At 50.3% G+C, this 15,448-nt stretch overlaps 4 protein-coding genes across 4 annotated transcripts; 2 read left to right on the top strand and 2 right to left on the bottom strand.

Moving 5' to 3' along the window:
* Positions 1-587: 587 nt before the first annotated feature.
* On the bottom strand, positions 588-6,531 carry POSPLADRAFT_1044036 (hypothetical protein; the record flags this gene model as incomplete). The annotated part of the gene is made up of 26 exons (XM_024478448.1): positions 588-963; positions 988-1,345; positions 1,398-1,764; positions 2,387-2,534; positions 2,760-2,821; positions 2,877-2,905; positions 2,955-2,994; positions 3,055-3,109; positions 3,165-3,263; positions 3,317-3,390; positions 3,516-3,575; positions 3,903-3,977; positions 4,025-4,090; positions 4,146-4,306; positions 4,373-4,538; positions 4,701-4,738; positions 4,791-4,834; positions 4,891-4,920; positions 4,973-5,015; positions 5,063-5,194; positions 5,252-5,575; positions 5,632-5,689; positions 5,757-5,893; positions 5,934-6,122; positions 6,215-6,364; positions 6,417-6,531. 26 exons carry the CDS (start codon positions 6,529-6,531, stop codon positions 588-590), a joined length of 3,396 nt encoding a protein of 1,131 aa, XP_024343463.1.
* A 3,584-nt stretch (positions 6,532-10,115) lies between these two features.
* POSPLADRAFT_1133349 (hypothetical protein) lies at positions 10,116-10,581 on the bottom strand (the record flags this gene model as incomplete). The annotated part of the gene is made up of 2 exons (XM_024484330.1): positions 10,116-10,307; positions 10,375-10,581. 2 exons carry the CDS (start codon positions 10,579-10,581, stop codon positions 10,116-10,118), a joined length of 399 nt encoding a protein of 132 aa, XP_024343462.1.
* A 1,485-nt stretch (positions 10,582-12,066) lies between these two features.
* Positions 12,067-13,140, top strand: POSPLADRAFT_1133208 (hypothetical protein; the record flags this gene model as incomplete). Its single annotated transcript, XM_024484310.1, has 4 exons — positions 12,067-12,355; positions 12,410-12,512; positions 12,561-12,786; positions 12,844-13,140. The coding sequence occupies 4 exons, from the start codon at positions 12,067-12,069 to the stop codon at positions 13,138-13,140; spliced, it is 915 nt and encodes a 304-aa protein (XP_024343461.1).
* Positions 13,141-14,570: 1,430 nt separating this feature from the next.
* On the top strand, positions 14,571-15,370 carry POSPLADRAFT_1038686 (hypothetical protein). Its single transcript, XM_024477426.1, is given in 4 exon segments — positions 14,571-15,113; positions 15,124-15,125; positions 15,166-15,219; positions 15,236-15,370. The coding sequence occupies 4 exon segments, from the start codon at positions 14,721-14,723 to the stop codon at positions 15,249-15,251; spliced, it is 465 nt and encodes a 154-aa protein (XP_024343460.1). The 5' UTR covers positions 14,571-14,720; the 3' UTR covers positions 15,252-15,370.
* Positions 15,371-15,448: the final 78 nt, after the last annotated feature.

The following is a 15,448-nucleotide window of genomic DNA, read 5'->3' as shown; positions in this document are numbered from 1 at the left end:
CAGAAGGTCGCTTAGAGAAGTCTTCTCTATTGCAAGGGATTTAGACATATGGGGTACCTTCACTTCTAGTATCCGCTGGTGTCTTGGAGCCGTTGACAGCAACTGCACGCAATAGGTATGAATCGAAAGGTGTGATTATCGAGCAACTACGCAAGGTCTATACATAGAGGCGGAAGCTAGAATGGGCTTACTGGGGCATGGCTCTGGCGGGCAGTGGCTAAGGTGTGAGAGGGCGAGACACGTCACGATGCTGGCGACACGGTACACGTGACCTCCCGTGATCGTGTTCGCCGGTGTATGGGAATGGTCATGGTAGAACTAGATTAATAATGTATTCGTATTATCTATGGTTAATTACCGAAGATGTTGGTACCGTATGGAAGTAGATGTACACGATGATTTAGTACAACAGCGGCCATAAATAAGGTCTGCTACACTGGTGTTAGTACATGGATGATCCGGCTCCAAGTCCTTAGCGTGTGGAAGAAAACATTTCCCTGTCCAGACTAATGGCGCGGGAGTGACCTGCACTACAGAGCTGGCCGAAGGATATGAATACACCGAGATGATCGACGGCTCAACCGCCTTTAATTGGTCTTACATCTCTTGACAGATTTCCTTGCCACAGTGTCATACTCCTTGCTCTTTGCAGTTTGTCGGCGGATCCTCTTCGGCCGTGTCGCCTTCGGCTCTTCGCCGGCTTCAGGCTCCCCGCCGACCTCGACCTTCACGGTATCCTGCTCGAATTCATCTGCACTTCTCTTCTTGCCACGCGGCTCCACAACGTCTACAGCAGTATCTTCAGACGCGTCACTCACGGCTGTGCTCGATTCTCGGCTAGGCGGAGTGGCATCAGGGCTTGGTCGCGCAGGTAGGGTGAACCTGAGCCCTGTCTGCGCCGGCGTAGATGTACCAGATGATACCCTTGTCGCATCTAGACTCGCTACGTCGCCCGTCTCTGTTCTTTGCGTCGATCGACGTGCGGACTTTCGCTGTGGACGCTTCGTGTGGATGTGATGAGTGGGCGGTGCGGAGGCGGGTGCGCGAATGATGCCGGACGCGACCTCGGTGAGCAGAGAGGCCTGGAGTACCTCAGACGGCTCGCTCCCCTCCTGTGTGACGTGAACGAAGCGTGCGCGGGCGCGCGGGGGCTTATCTGGGCCAATGTGCCCCGCACACTGTGACGATGCAGTCTTTCGTTGACGCAGGGTCATCTTGGTAGGTTCCTCGCTGCGCTGTATCCGGTCCTTGGGGAATGCAAGCCCCTGGTGACGACGAAGATGCCAGATGGCCTCCGAGCCGCCGAACCAGCCAGTTGGGAGCTCGATGAGAGCCGGCTTGTGGTCTATCGGGCGAGTTAGCACGCCGCTGAGTCGTATCGTAAGCAATGTACTTACAAGCGATCTTTGTTACAAGTGCCTCCGTCCGCTCATCAATGCTGCGCCCCCACAACGCGAAATGCGCAGGGTGGGACGGGTTATTGTAGGTCTTGAGAGCGGCCAGAGCGAGGATACACTCGCACTGCTGTTGGTCAAGATCGGATCCTGCGCCGAGCATTGCATTCACCGATTCAACTTTCCCCAGTTTACAGACCGCCGGAGACTGCTTGGAGAAGCGGGAGGTAGAAGGGCCCAGCTTCTCCATGTGGGCATGATATGCGCGGGCGAGAGAATCGAGATATCGCGCGACGTTGGGATGATCCGCTGTCAACATATGGGACGCGCATTTGTCGCCGCGTAATGCTGTTGGAGATGTCGGGGTGCCCTGCGATGACCGTGAAGAAGAGCATGAAGAAGAGACTGGCAGTGAGTGGCGCTGAGGGGAAGATGGACGCGGGTGTAGCGGATCGTCTCTCACAGACGATGTTGGATACTGTATCGTGAGTCCCGCGGAGCAGTACGATGCAGAAACAAACAATGTGGGAATGGCTGCTCGTCCATGGCACGAGTGAAAGCTCATTGTCGCAAGTATGATCAAAGCAGACGTGTAGAACAATGAACTAGGTCGATGTATGCGCTGCAGTTGGGAGGGGGATAGGATGTGAGCGGAGGATGCGCGGAGGGAACAGGAAGCAGAGAAAGGGAGAGTGCGCTTCATAGCCTGCACTTTATGAGGCACAATCCATAGCTGGGCTGACCGGCCTGCGATCGGCCACATCTGGAAACGTGCGCGCGACAGCTGCCAGATCCACGCGCGGGCCTCATCTTCTTATTCTCCGCCCTATTTGAGCATTCAACTCTTATGTTCCTTATGGATTGCGTCGATAGTCCATGTGGATTCGTAGGGTAACGAGCTGCTGATTGGAGAAACAGGAATAAAGCAACAGAATACAAAGACCATCATTTGCCGATGGAAGTATTTCTCAGATCTGTTCCCGATTTGCTACATCTAATTGCCCGATCCCTCGGTCCGCGGCACTTTCGCGCGCGTCTTCCATGCGCTTGACACGATAGGTCTGCGCATTCGGTGCGCGATGATGGTCGTACCCTATCCGCCCCTCTGGAGATTGCGAAATGAGATTCAAGTTATTATGGCTGCAACATTCACAAGCATCGTATACCGGAACATTATTCTCTTTCACGATCACTGATCATTATCCTCTGAGCTCCCAACCCTGCAACTCTGAGAAGCCGGGATTACAATTTAAGACACAAGTTATATCAATCGCGATTGTCATCTCCTACTAGGACTACACTGAAGTCGACCAAAGAGATGTTTCGAACACGCAGAGTTTCCCATTCTCCAGGGCAACAGTTTACTAGTCGCTGTTGTCCAGTTCTTTCTTCCACTCAGCCCTAGTCTTCGAGGCGAATTTCTGAACCTGGGAGATTGGTCCAGTCAGATTAGTTTAATTATTCGCTGTCTAACATTATCACCATATTGTGGACCTTCAGCGCATGTTGACCTAAATAGACTAATGAGATATGGCACATTTCGCGTTGTGTGAGACGTACCACTATCATCGTTGTATTCCATGGTCGCATGCAAATCCAGCTATACCGAGTGATCATCGTGAGTACAGATTGGGGGGCATAATGCGACGCGAACGCTTACCGGATTGTCCGTGTCTGGAGTGAGCAGAATGCCGTAGAGAATTTGAAGAACAGTGCTTGCACCAAACGAGATGAACTTTTACCCGCCGTTAGAGCAGATATAGCACCTACCTCATGGATATATCGACCAACCAACTCTTGTCCAAAGCTGCGTGACAGACTTTACCGTGGCGATTGATGTTCGGATGCAGTATTGGCGTGATGAAACGGCTACGAAAAAAATGTGACATCAAGAACACGCGAGCCGCTGACGTTATGCTTACACTTCAGGTGCTGCTTGCGGATAGTCCTTTCCGAAGTCGTAGTAGGCTAGGAATGTGCCTCCTTCATAAGGAGACTAATGAAGCGTTATTAATGTGTATGACTCAAAAGGCGTCACCCTCACCCCTCGAGGTGCTTCGATCACAATCTTGACACGTGCAAATCAATACCTCTGAGCCAGCTGACATGTAAAAGACCTACTTTCCAGAATGCTAGGTCATCACCGGTATACACATCGATGAATGCTAAAACGAAAGACCACTGTAAGCCCAAGTGTACGCCACACGGGATTCGTTGCGAAATGCTCACGATGAGGATGATTCACGATGTTGCGGACTTCTTGCATCAATCGACGCTGCTTGTCAGTACTGAGGAGAGCATCACGGGCAGCAGCTTTCTGCACTGATAACAAACGCTCGTGCAGGCGCTAAGCGAGAAATGACACCATCAGCTGTGGCTGAATTTTGAAGGAAGCTATTAGCTCACCACATGCGGCTTGCGACCTGGGCACTCCTCTGACGTGACAACATCCAGCTTGGTTCATTGCGTCAGAATGACTGCACCAGTGTGACCAGCACTCAGACGCACAGGATATGTTGACAGGTCGTTATAGCGCGACAGATGCCAAGGGTACCGTCTGCACGAGAGGTCTCCGCGGCTAAACTTCCATCAACAAAGGAAATTTGGGACATGTCCATGTCAACGCTTACTCGTCCCACGCAATCCTTAGAGCGAAGGACTGTCTCAAGTTCCACAATGTTCAGTGCTTGCTCCACCTGCCATCCAAATCGTTATGATCAATGGTGTCGTATCCTAGGTCTTATCACGTACTGTGTCGACTTTGAATGAGTATCCGCCCGTTGCGACGGCGATGGGATGGATGGCGTTCACCAAGGCACTCGTCTGCACTACGATGGAATCCAAGATGATGCCAGACCGCTGAAGCTGTGCCGCGACTGCTGCTGCGGTCACCCGAGAACCAACGTCTTCACCTGCGGAGGTCAGACGGTTCAGCGAGGGATGTGTGGCTTACTTCGGAATCGAAATTCATATCTTACCATCTGTCAAACAGATAATTCTTAGGGCGGCCGAGGGGTTCTTCTCCATCGGATCAGTGAGATCGGTAAGAAGCAAGATTTGATATGAACTTGCCTGTGCCTTGAAGCGCTCCAACATCGATCGACCTACTACGAGACTGTCGTATAATGGGGTGTCGCCATCCGTCTGTGCCCCTATGAGTGATATGATTACAATTTTGAACTGAAGGCTGAAACCCCACCCCGACGGTCTGCAGAGCATGACGGAACTTTCTCTTCAAAAGAGTCACTCCCTATCAATGTAGCCACAACTAAGTGCTGCGCGGATGATTGGCAAAATGGTACGAACCTGGACTTCGCGGACCTCTCTCCCAAACGTAACAAGCCCTGCAGCATTCTGTAAGTATGGCGGCATGACACGTGAAGTCGTCGATATCACCTATTCCTACTGGGTGGTCGAAAGCCTCGGACTTGTTCACAAGACTGAATAGGCAATGTTCACGAAGTGATTTCAACGATTAGAAACACGATCAACGTACGCCTCAAAAGCCTGCTTCGCCACGTCGAGCCTGTATACTTGTGAGACATAGTGAAAGCTAGACGCTTATATCCGCAACTGACCGACTCATCGACCTCGACTTGAGACGCTGTCGATAATTCCATCCTATGAATGGGGTTATATTTCTGTTGATCAGATTGGGACGGACGTACTGCGAGACGCAAGTTCTAGTTTGTTGAATTGAAATACTCCGATCTGTGTTGAGTTGGTTGGTAATTCATGGAATAACAGGTTCGGGTCAAGTGGCGTTCCGTGCATGGTCCCATCTCCGGAGTGTGTCAGTCCTAAAAGATAGTACGAGACGAGTGATCGGCTGTGTTTTTAATACTGCCAGAGCATACCATGCCAGAAACGTTGAGTTGATGGTTGGCGCTGTGAATCGAACATCCATTGATCTATGAGTATAGACAATACTGTGACGGCCCCGGGAAGAGGTACGTATTCATGTTGCACACTGAATACGCCGGGATACTCGATGAGCAATGGTTTTTTGGTGGGGTTGAACCATGCGCGAGGTCTTCCGTTTAGGAACCTGACAATCAGACTGCTCAGGTTTTGGACTAGAATCAGGTTCCGCTCTAGATCCAGCTCGATTGTAGGATCTATTGGTGAATGCCCGTGTGCGTTCTGCCAGGCCTCTATCCACCTGCGTTCGTATACATAACCTGAGGCATGTCAGTATCCGTGAGTGGTTAAGAAAATTAAGAACGGCTGCACATACCATCGCTCGCTCTTACAGGATCAACGAAAATCTCTCCGCTAAATGGATCAACAAAACGCTAGAATGATGACCTGTTACATCCAGCACTATGAAGGACGAAAGCTGAATGAACGCGCCATGGGAACCCCGTTCGGAATCTTGAAGTCTGCCCCTTGATCGTTGGCGTCAATGTACTCTAGCAGGTAGTCAACAAGCTGAGAATTTGAGGCTTGGTCACTTGCAATTGCAACTATGTCTTCCCATCGCCGTCTGCCAAATTCGACTGTTGGTTCTCTCGAGGCTCTCCATTAGCGTTCACTCACTTGTCCCTCCAATCTGTACGTCCTCGTTGAAGCTGCCCCCAATGGAGGCGACTGTATATTGCCTTGAGTTCCCGAACCACTTCTTGCGCTCTAGTCTTTCTATTCCGAAGTCGTGTTTGAGTATTCTCACTGAAAAGTCGTTTGACACTGATTTGGCCATAACTTTCTCGAGTGATATATCGAACGACGCTAGGTATGAAATCCAGTGTGACAATAAAGGATTTCACTTCGAGAGTTCAGAAGCAGATACAAGTGGTCGAAAAACACATACGCAAACATACCACTCTGTAGAGCATCAATCATGGTAATGCCACGTTTGCCGAAGTGCTCTAGACAAGTCTCGGCGGCAATAACGTCGGGATCCCTCGTGATGTCATCGTCGGGGGGATTGAAATCTTGCTGCATGGATCTGGATGGATCTGATGTGACGACTGTATCGCCCTTCAGCAGCCATCCGATGAACGTGATGTAGTACGTCCATACCAATAGCTTCTTCAATGATTCTAGTATCGACCTTGTCGGTCCTAGTGGTACCGAATGCGTCGTAATCCCATTCTCCAGCTCGCTTCCTTGCTTCAATGATAGGTTGCAGCTCCATTGCGACCTAAACCTCGTAATTAGCATGCAGAATCGAGCGACAAGCTATGGAACCCCACAATATTGACGTCGACTCTCACTTCTCCGTGACACGGTCTCAACAGCGAGATGTCCTGACCTGCAGGGGCACATACGTCGCGCGATATGTACACAGCCACATGTCCTTGTGCATCCAAGGTGAGAGCGGGCGTAACGGTTTGTTGGAGGCTGAGTGGTGCATGTATCTGTAGCTCGATATTCGCCATGTCAATAGCTTTCACCCAAGGTGATGGGCCGAGACTCTGAGTAAGAAGACGAAGACCGGAGGCTGTCCCGTATAAAAGGATCAGCTGCGAAGTCCTCGATGCAGTGCGTCGTATTAAGGACAAAGTCTCGCCAGGGGCGGGTTCTATCGCGGGATTTTCCAAGGATGGATCGAATAGGGAGTTCCCTTTTTGACGTATAACTGCTGCGGCGCGTTCGACCATGAATTTACCACTGAAAAAGCACAGGATCAATAAGAGGCTCTCTAGATAGCTCACTACGAGATGTCATAATTCAGTGAGTCCACGAAGTGCAAACAGGTCGTTGCACTTGCCAAGAAAGAGATGCAATCCTGAACAGACTTTGTCTTGAGACTGTTTGATCCAATGCCGGTAACACGAATGGACCCTTCAAGCGTTCAATGAGCACACCGAACAAGATACGCGCCCCTTCAAAATTTCGGGCCAGATCTCCTTTCGTGACGTGCGGATGTACTACGTCGAGAGCGAGTAGGTAGATAGTCTCACTGAGTGCTCTCATCTCTTCGAAATGTAGACTCTCATTGACCGTCAGAATGTGGAGAGAGCGGACAAAATATATATCGAGACAAAGACCTACCAGGAGGGAACTCTGTGAGCGCTAGCAAATGATGATATACCCGGTATTGTAGATTCTTGTCTTCGGAGTTCTTTCCAACGACACTTCATTGAGAATGAATTTAGTAGGTATGTAGATCGATACGTCACGGATTCTTACGACAGATAATGCGCAAACGCCATTAGCGATGATAGGAAAGCGGCCATCCCTCGATCAGTCTGCCGCACGACAGGATGCTGTTGTAAGTGGCCCTGGTGAGTAATCACGCCGACAGATCGTGAACTATGCATACCCATTCGTCACAAGCAGTATACAGGGCAGATTTCCCCACCCTCCTCGGCTCTCCGAGCTTGAGATTGGACCTCTTCACTACGTAGAGTGTGACTTCACTTTCATCCCCTGTGTCGTTGAACAACCCGAGTTCTTCAAGGGTGATATTAGGAGAATCGTTAAAGATTGGCGACTGGGCCGTGTGAATGTCGATGCCGGATCTCGATGCGAAAGGTGGTTGAACTGGGCCATTGATTTCGAGACGTACGATACCATCCACATTATGACGAGTCGTAGAGCAAATTGATACAATCGTCGAGTGGCGGAAACGAACGCTCCTAGGATTCTTAAGCATGACTATAGGGTCACAGAAAGGAGAGAAGCTTACCCAGTGTTGGCACGGTCATACTGAACAATCAAAAGAGGTTGGGAAGTTTCAAGATAAGAATACCTGCCCGATGCTCACCATTCTGACCGAGAGTCCTGAGCCGAGACCACAGTATCTGGTCCTTAAAATTTCGACAACTAACGGAGAATGTTTCGCCCCATTCTCACTTGTAAATGATTACTCAGGCTTACCATCGGAGTCCTTAATCTCATGCATGACGTCTCTCCTCGTTAAGTACGACGGGGGAACTGGGACTTTCTCGATGACTGAGCCAGAATGTACTAACACAAGGTGTGGCTCTGTAGAGTAACCTCATTACCTGATGAAAATGTGAATACACAGAACATGCCTTGACTATCAAATGGAACCGCTTTAGCAGACACCGAAGCTACTGGACATCCAGAAGGGCATCCTTGTGCAGAGAATGCATGAGAAAAATAGCAATGCGCATGGAATATGTGACCACAACTGGTGTACCGTATTAATGGTTGATAAGTGTGTTCGCCAAAAGTCGTACAATGACAACATACCCTGCATTCTGTGAGATGGTGTTCGGTTAGCGAATTTTTACAGAAAAGTGCAACAACGTACCTGAACAAGAGGACAATGCTTGATCTCTTCCGCACCAGTAGTGACGTTGCAATCAGCCTGCTTTAAACACTTCTCGCATGGAAATCCTACAAGCATGGTCAGCTTTGATTTCATTTGTGCATGTTTTTGACAAAGAGCATACCAAAGAACTCGTAACAAATTTTGCATTCTACATGGCCAGAAGATACTTTAGCCTACGTTTGAACGGCCTGCAGATGCCCGGGGGACAAATGTCAAGTTTGCACCCCGGTCAAAATTGCTTGATCCTCGTGCAAATCTATCGATTTGACCTACGGCTGGCATGCACGGGTGACCAGCAGCTATCCATATCGCAGTTTAACCCGTGGGCAAACACTGCATATCATGTGACTTGCACAAGACACGACAAGGCATGCGCGACAAATCTGAGAAGTTTTTCATCTTGCCCACGTCTCAAATGTCTCAATATTGTCTTGCATGTATTTTGAGCCCCGTGCTCCTGGTGAATGTACCAGTACCCTGATCTTATGATCAGGAGCCTGTTATTCTGACCTTTTCTGCCTTAGATCCATATGCCAGCTCGCCTTCTGCTTCATTCTGAACCATCTGCAGAGTTCGGTGAGTTACTTGTTATTTTTGTATTGCTTTCTCTTAGAAGCTACAGTCTGGTATCTTAGGAGTTGAATGTATATGTACATAATTAAGCAATTACATCTGCGACTAGCCATTCTCTGTATGTTCTCGCGCGACAATATGGTCAATGGGACCCTGGGAGACCGCGCTTGTATCACGTGAGCAGAAATCTGCTTTGCACGGGGGTTGAACGAATTTGCCCGCGGGGCAAGCGTGTGAGTGGTTGCACCAGGCATAAACTGTCGTGGTTTGCACAGGGCACAAAGTGCTTTGACCAACGTGCAGCTTGTCAGCGGTTAAACCCAGTTTATACGGATCTTCTGGCCGTGTAGACTTTGCAGATCAGAAGGGGCACCGGTCAAAACACCGGAGCCTATGGTTATGATGATTATGATGTTCATTTGGGCATTGTTTGACACTAGCTAACGTACCTAGAGAAGCGTGGGAGTAACAACATTCAGTGTCTTGGCATCTCAAACCATTGATTTCCTTCGCGCAGTGGAGCTGTTCGAAACGCCCCTCTGGTATAGCATAAATAGAGATGCGTGCGCGATAGTACAATGACTCACTGGCATGTATCTGGTTTGCTACAGTACACGCGCAGCTTTCGTAGGGCTTTGATTCGGCCAGTGCCTGCTGTCTCTCGACACCAAAAACATTTGAGTTTGAGTCGTCGAGCCAGCCCAATGTACGAGCGATCTCCCGGCAGATTTCGCCCTAACCTCACGATTTATTGAGAAGTCGGATCACAGACAGACGATAAATTCGTACCATGGATAGCTGGACGCTAACAGCACTCCCATCAAATGCCATGCGCCGTCTCAATCCTCCTGAGGAATTGCTTCTTGCGAGCTCAGGTGTTACCAAGGCAATACGTACGCGTTTCATAACACCACTACCCGTAGCGAGTGGAGTTGAGAATTTAGAAATATCTCGTGGGCCTGCCCCTTTGCGAACTGTGTGTTTTGAACAACGTCCCCTGCCGGCCGGTGTGGACGATGCTGGCCTCTGCTGCGCCACCCGACCTCCTCCGCTATTCGGTGCAGGCGCGGAGGCAGATGAAGGAGTAGTGACAACTGGAGAGCTTGTAATAGGTCTCAAGCGAACATGGACGATGTCATCTTCCCGTATGACATCACCTACTTCGTCCTCATGGAACAGCTCGGAGCCGTCAGCGAGGAACAAAGTCAGCTTATCAGAGTCCTCCTGACTGAAGTGGCGGCGACGAGCAACTGACGCCGCGAGCTCCGCGATAGTCTGCGTCGGCAATATGGGAACGACCAGTCGAGACTGCGGTTCCTCGTTGCGCATATACACCTCGACAATGACCCTTATCTTTGGGCCGTTCATGGCGGGACTCCTGATCTTGATGTATGATGAGTAGTCCTAAGTAGCGGGGAATGGGCAAAATGAGGCGCTAAGGATTGACGCTCTCGTTTTAAGATTCTGTCTTGGTTGAGCAGTCTTCGCAGCCAATTAAGGAAAACCTCAGACCTGCTTACCAGGGGGATTGCTTCTAGAGAATCGTCCCGTTGGGTTTTATGGCATATAGACTGGCTGGGCTGTTCACTGAGTTTAAGAAGATATACCGGCGGCGGTCCTAATAGGACGCAGCGACTTCGACGTTGAGCCTGCGAGGTAGCTCGTACTCTCGCATGTTTGTACCCCTGCCACGACGAAGCCACCATAAAATTTTCTTCCTCGTCGCCCGCTGCCAATCTACTCCAACGGAGGTTATTTTTCGGCGGAGAGAGTATGCATATCGAAGTCAAGACTTTGCGGGTCTGACATAGAGCTTGCAGGGCGTGGGACAAAATCGACACACATATCGTTGCGGCCGCTGGTCAGCGCTTACGAGTGTGTACCGTCCAATTCTGTGCTGGCAGGGCTGCTTGCTCAGAATGTGATGGTAGGGGCTCATCCCGGGCAGATGAGGTCGGGTATTGGAATGAGCAAGTACGATGCAAGAAAAACAATGCGATGCATGAATACAAAACATAATACCGGCATCGTGCGCAAGCTCAGATGCTGATCCGTGCCACACTATAAGTGGTTGTTTGGCGACAAAACGCTCACCGGATATCTATGCGTGTCCACGTCAGTATGGCCCGAGTAATCATCTTCAAGGTTGTGACTACTTTGCATGTGAGGGGATATGCACGCTGACAGAGCTTCCGGAATATTTCCATACTCCTCCTTGCACAATTACTTGACACCTCGAGAGCAAGGGCAATACAGACCCGCTCTGATCTGCGCGACCTGCGCCGTACACCCACAAACGCGCTGTTCCAAAAAGGAAACAACGCGTTCAACCTCCACCAATGGACGCAGCTGATGCAGTCCCTATCACAACCTGAGGCCTGAGGCGCAAACCCTTTCATATTTTCCATGGTTCATGTTAGCGTCGCGTAGGCTTTCACTGACGCCACTCGGACTTAGATGCATTTGTTCGCGTCATGCAAGATCTCATCCCCTCTCAAAGTCGAGATCTATCTCCTCGTCTCGGAATGCCCTGCCGACACCTTATACACAAGAAAACAATAACTATATTCTCTACATTCTGTCGACGACTATTTCTTGGACATATTCTTCCCGAAAAGCGATATACGAGTGTTGTTGTACTTAGCCAGGATGTCCTTTCAATAATGAAGTTTAAGTGTCACCACTTGACGTCGTGTCTCCATCATAGGTGGAGCCATACGTAGAGCCATCGGAATCGGTCAGCTTCGCTATATAGCCCACTGCCTCGCTCCCGACAGCCCCTCCGTCTTCACTCTGAAACTAAATCAGTGCACCATGATAGCTCACACCATCTCACGTCGCGCTCTCCCGCAAATGCGCTATGCGCGGCACGCTCTGTCTACGTCCGCCCCCAGATATACCACCCAGTCCCAGACTCATCCATTTTCCTTCCTCCCAGCCAACTCACTTGACCCAAAGCCGCGGACCAAGGGACTAACCGAAATCCGCGGACCATACTACGCGCCCGTGACGGAGACCTACCTCAACGAGCTACTGAACGATTGGGGAGATTATGTCGATGGTATCAAATTTGCAGGGGGTGCCTTCACGCTTATGCCGGAGGAGCGGCTGAAGGGACTGATCGAAACGGCTCACAAGCACAGTGAGTCATGCATGATACATGCGCTCGAATGTGGGCTCCTGACACAAAGAACAGACTGCTATGTTAGCACAGGTGGATACATTGAGCGCGTCATCTCTGCGTCAGGAGGAAGCAAGAGCACTATTTCCAAGTATCTCACGACATGCAAGAACCTGGGGTAAATGTTACGATTACCCATATTTATAGGAGCTCACATTGTTTCTAGGTTTGACGTTCTCGAGATATCTTCAGGCTTCCTCTCCATCCCTACCGACGACTGGGCAGCCCTCGTCGAATTCACTGCCACCCATGGGTTGAAACCGAAGCCCGAGGTCGGCATCCAGTGGGGCGCGGGCGGTGACGCGTCGGTGGAAGAACTCGAGTCCGCAGGAACCCGTGACCCAAAGTGGCTGATTGATCGCGCTAAGACATTCCTCGAAGCAGGAGCATACGTGAGTACTCAAGTGCTCATCCGAACTTAGTGATTCCATCGAGACGTCTTCGCGTAGATGATAATGATCGAGAGCGAGGGCATCACAGAGAACGTCAAGAACTGGCGGACAGACGTCATTTCTGCGGTTACCTCGGCGCTGCCGAGCGACAAGATCATGTTCGAGGCAGCGGAACCGGATGTGTTTGCGTACCACATCCAGAATCAGGGCGCGCGCGCCAACCTCTTCATTGACCATTCGCAGATTGTGCAGCTTGCATGCTTGCGCCGTGGCATCTGGGGCACTGGTAGCACCTTCAACCGAGTCGTTACATTCGAGGGAGCTCAAGAGGGGCGGGCGAAACACAACTATTGAGCCTGTGGATTGCCGACGACATCAGCTGTAGTATGGATACTGTATGTACAATTATGAAGACAAACCCGACTATTTCCCGAGGAATATACTTAGGAGCATAGGCAGGCTCTTCTGGTGAGGCATGTTCGTGAGGGAAGTTGAAGCCAATCGAGGCGGAACTGTAGAGGTGCTAGTCTCCGATTCAACCTCGGATCCCACGCCACAGATGCGATGGCCACGACCTTGAACAGCGTCTACATCTCTCGTTTTTGTATTGATCCCATACCTGGCAAGATGGCAGAAGATGGAAATCGCGGCACGTCTCCTTCTGTGGCCACGCATGGACAGACTACCGAAGACTCAGTTGCTCTGCCGTACGAATTGCTGGTGCATGGTGTACTCAGAATGCTTGATGTGGCGGATCTTCTTCGCTGCAAACTGGTGAGTCTCTTTCTAAATGCCAAAGTAAAAGTGCGAGACAATCATGATGATTCTTAACATCACAGGTATGCAAGCAATTCCGTGACGCCATTGATGAGGATTCGCATATACAGTACACTCTCGAATTGGCAAGAACTGGCCACATAGATGGTCCCCAACAATGTTGCCTTTCCGTGCCGGAGCGTTTGCGACGACTCAAGCAGCAGCAGAACGCCTGGCAGGAGCTTAATCTTGACGCTCGGCCTATAGCGCTTGCTGACAGCCGAAACATCCAGCAGTGGAAGTTTCAGAGTGGCGTTCTGGTAGTCGCTTACCTTCTCCATGCTGATCCTGAGGACTTTGACACTCATACGGCATTCGACACACTGGATATCTACTTTCTGGAGTCCGACACGCCCTATCGCCGACATACTCTCAGTGCTCCTCACTCGGAATTCGCGATAGATGCCGCACAAGATCTCCTCGTCGTGTGGTCTGATCTGCATGCGGCTCTCCCAACACTCTGGTGAGTGGATTCACTGGGATCGCGCACGCTTAGCATGCTCATGACGTTTTGCAGCCTCAAAATAATGTCTTTATCGAGTGGCACCCTCCACGCTCGCTCTGTTCACCAGGCCATCTCAATTAGCAGTGTTACCAGATGGATCAAAGATTCGATCAGGATCCGTGGACCCGTCATAAGTGTTCAGCACCCGCCTGGAACTGTTGTTTTCGACTGGACGCACCAGGACCCCGACGTCAGTGTCCTCAATCTTTGTTCTGAGATCTACTAACTCATATCCTATGTGCAGAGTACAGTAGTCAAGTGCGGTGATGGGGTCCTCATGTCAGAAAACTGCTTGGTCCGAGCGGGTTTCGACGGCGGTGATGCATGGATTACGGTGCTGCTACTCCATCGTAGCCCGACTCAAACACTTAAGATTACCCGCCTTGCACATTTTCGGCTGCCACCAACATGTTATCCCCCGGAAAACCCGGAAAATGAAATGCAGTGTCCTCGACTCGAATTCACAGACTGTAATGTCAGATGTCAAGTATCTGCATCCTATGAACGGGGTCACGGTGAATCGTTTCCACCGTCCTCTCCACCCCCATTCTCGCTCTCCTCCGATCCAGCAATGTTACAAATCACCCTTGGCCTACGGAAAGGCTTCGTAATCATGGCATATGCAAGGCCTTTCTTGAAGGTTATCGATGACTATATACGCCTTCCCCCGACGAAGAAGAAAGCGTATAGAAGGAAAGATATCCCTTGGGACGAATGGGGCTTGAAATCTACCTTTTGGTTTGAACCCAAGAATATTTTGAGCAAGTCCACGATGGATGGATATCGCGTCATGACGCCTACCACGTTGTACGACTTCACGCCTCAAGGAAACGGGAAGGCTGCCAACGATACAGAACGCAGTCAAGTTGTGAACGGAACCGACGTGTACGGATGGGGCTTAGACGTGGACCCGAATACCAGTATGCCCTTCCGCGTTTCGGAGTTGAAGGGTCCGGACATGCAGTTCGGTGAATACATTTTGAGCGACGAAATGCTCGCAGTGAAGGTACCTCTTTAGCCCTTCTGCATTATGGTTTTGCTAACGCATTCGAGGAGAACACCACAGGGGAGAAAAGGTTTACACTGTTTACTCCGCAGATCAATGGCTCGATGCAGTAAGTCCCAGTATGGAAGCAGACGCTGAGACATTTTCTGGAGCTATCGGTTGATGGTTAGTCGTGGCTGTTCTAAACGATTTGTACAAAGTCGCGATGTTGTATACAGGCATGTATTTCTTCTGGTTCGAAATGTCAATTTTTTGCCGACATCTGTCGTTGTCGCTATGTTGAAGCCGTTACCCGCCGCTTGACCACCAGTAGCCAATTTGTGGCAACGCAGCGG

This window comes from Postia placenta (assembly GCF_002117355.1).
Source record: "Postia placenta MAD-698-R-SB12 unplaced genomic scaffold POSPLAscaffold_2, whole genome shotgun sequence".
NCBI classification, from domain to species: domain Eukaryota; kingdom Fungi; phylum Basidiomycota; class Agaricomycetes; order Polyporales; family Adustoporiaceae; genus Rhodonia; species Rhodonia placenta.
Note: the sequence above shows the minus strand (reverse complement) of the source record. Positions and strands in the feature narration are given on the sequence as shown.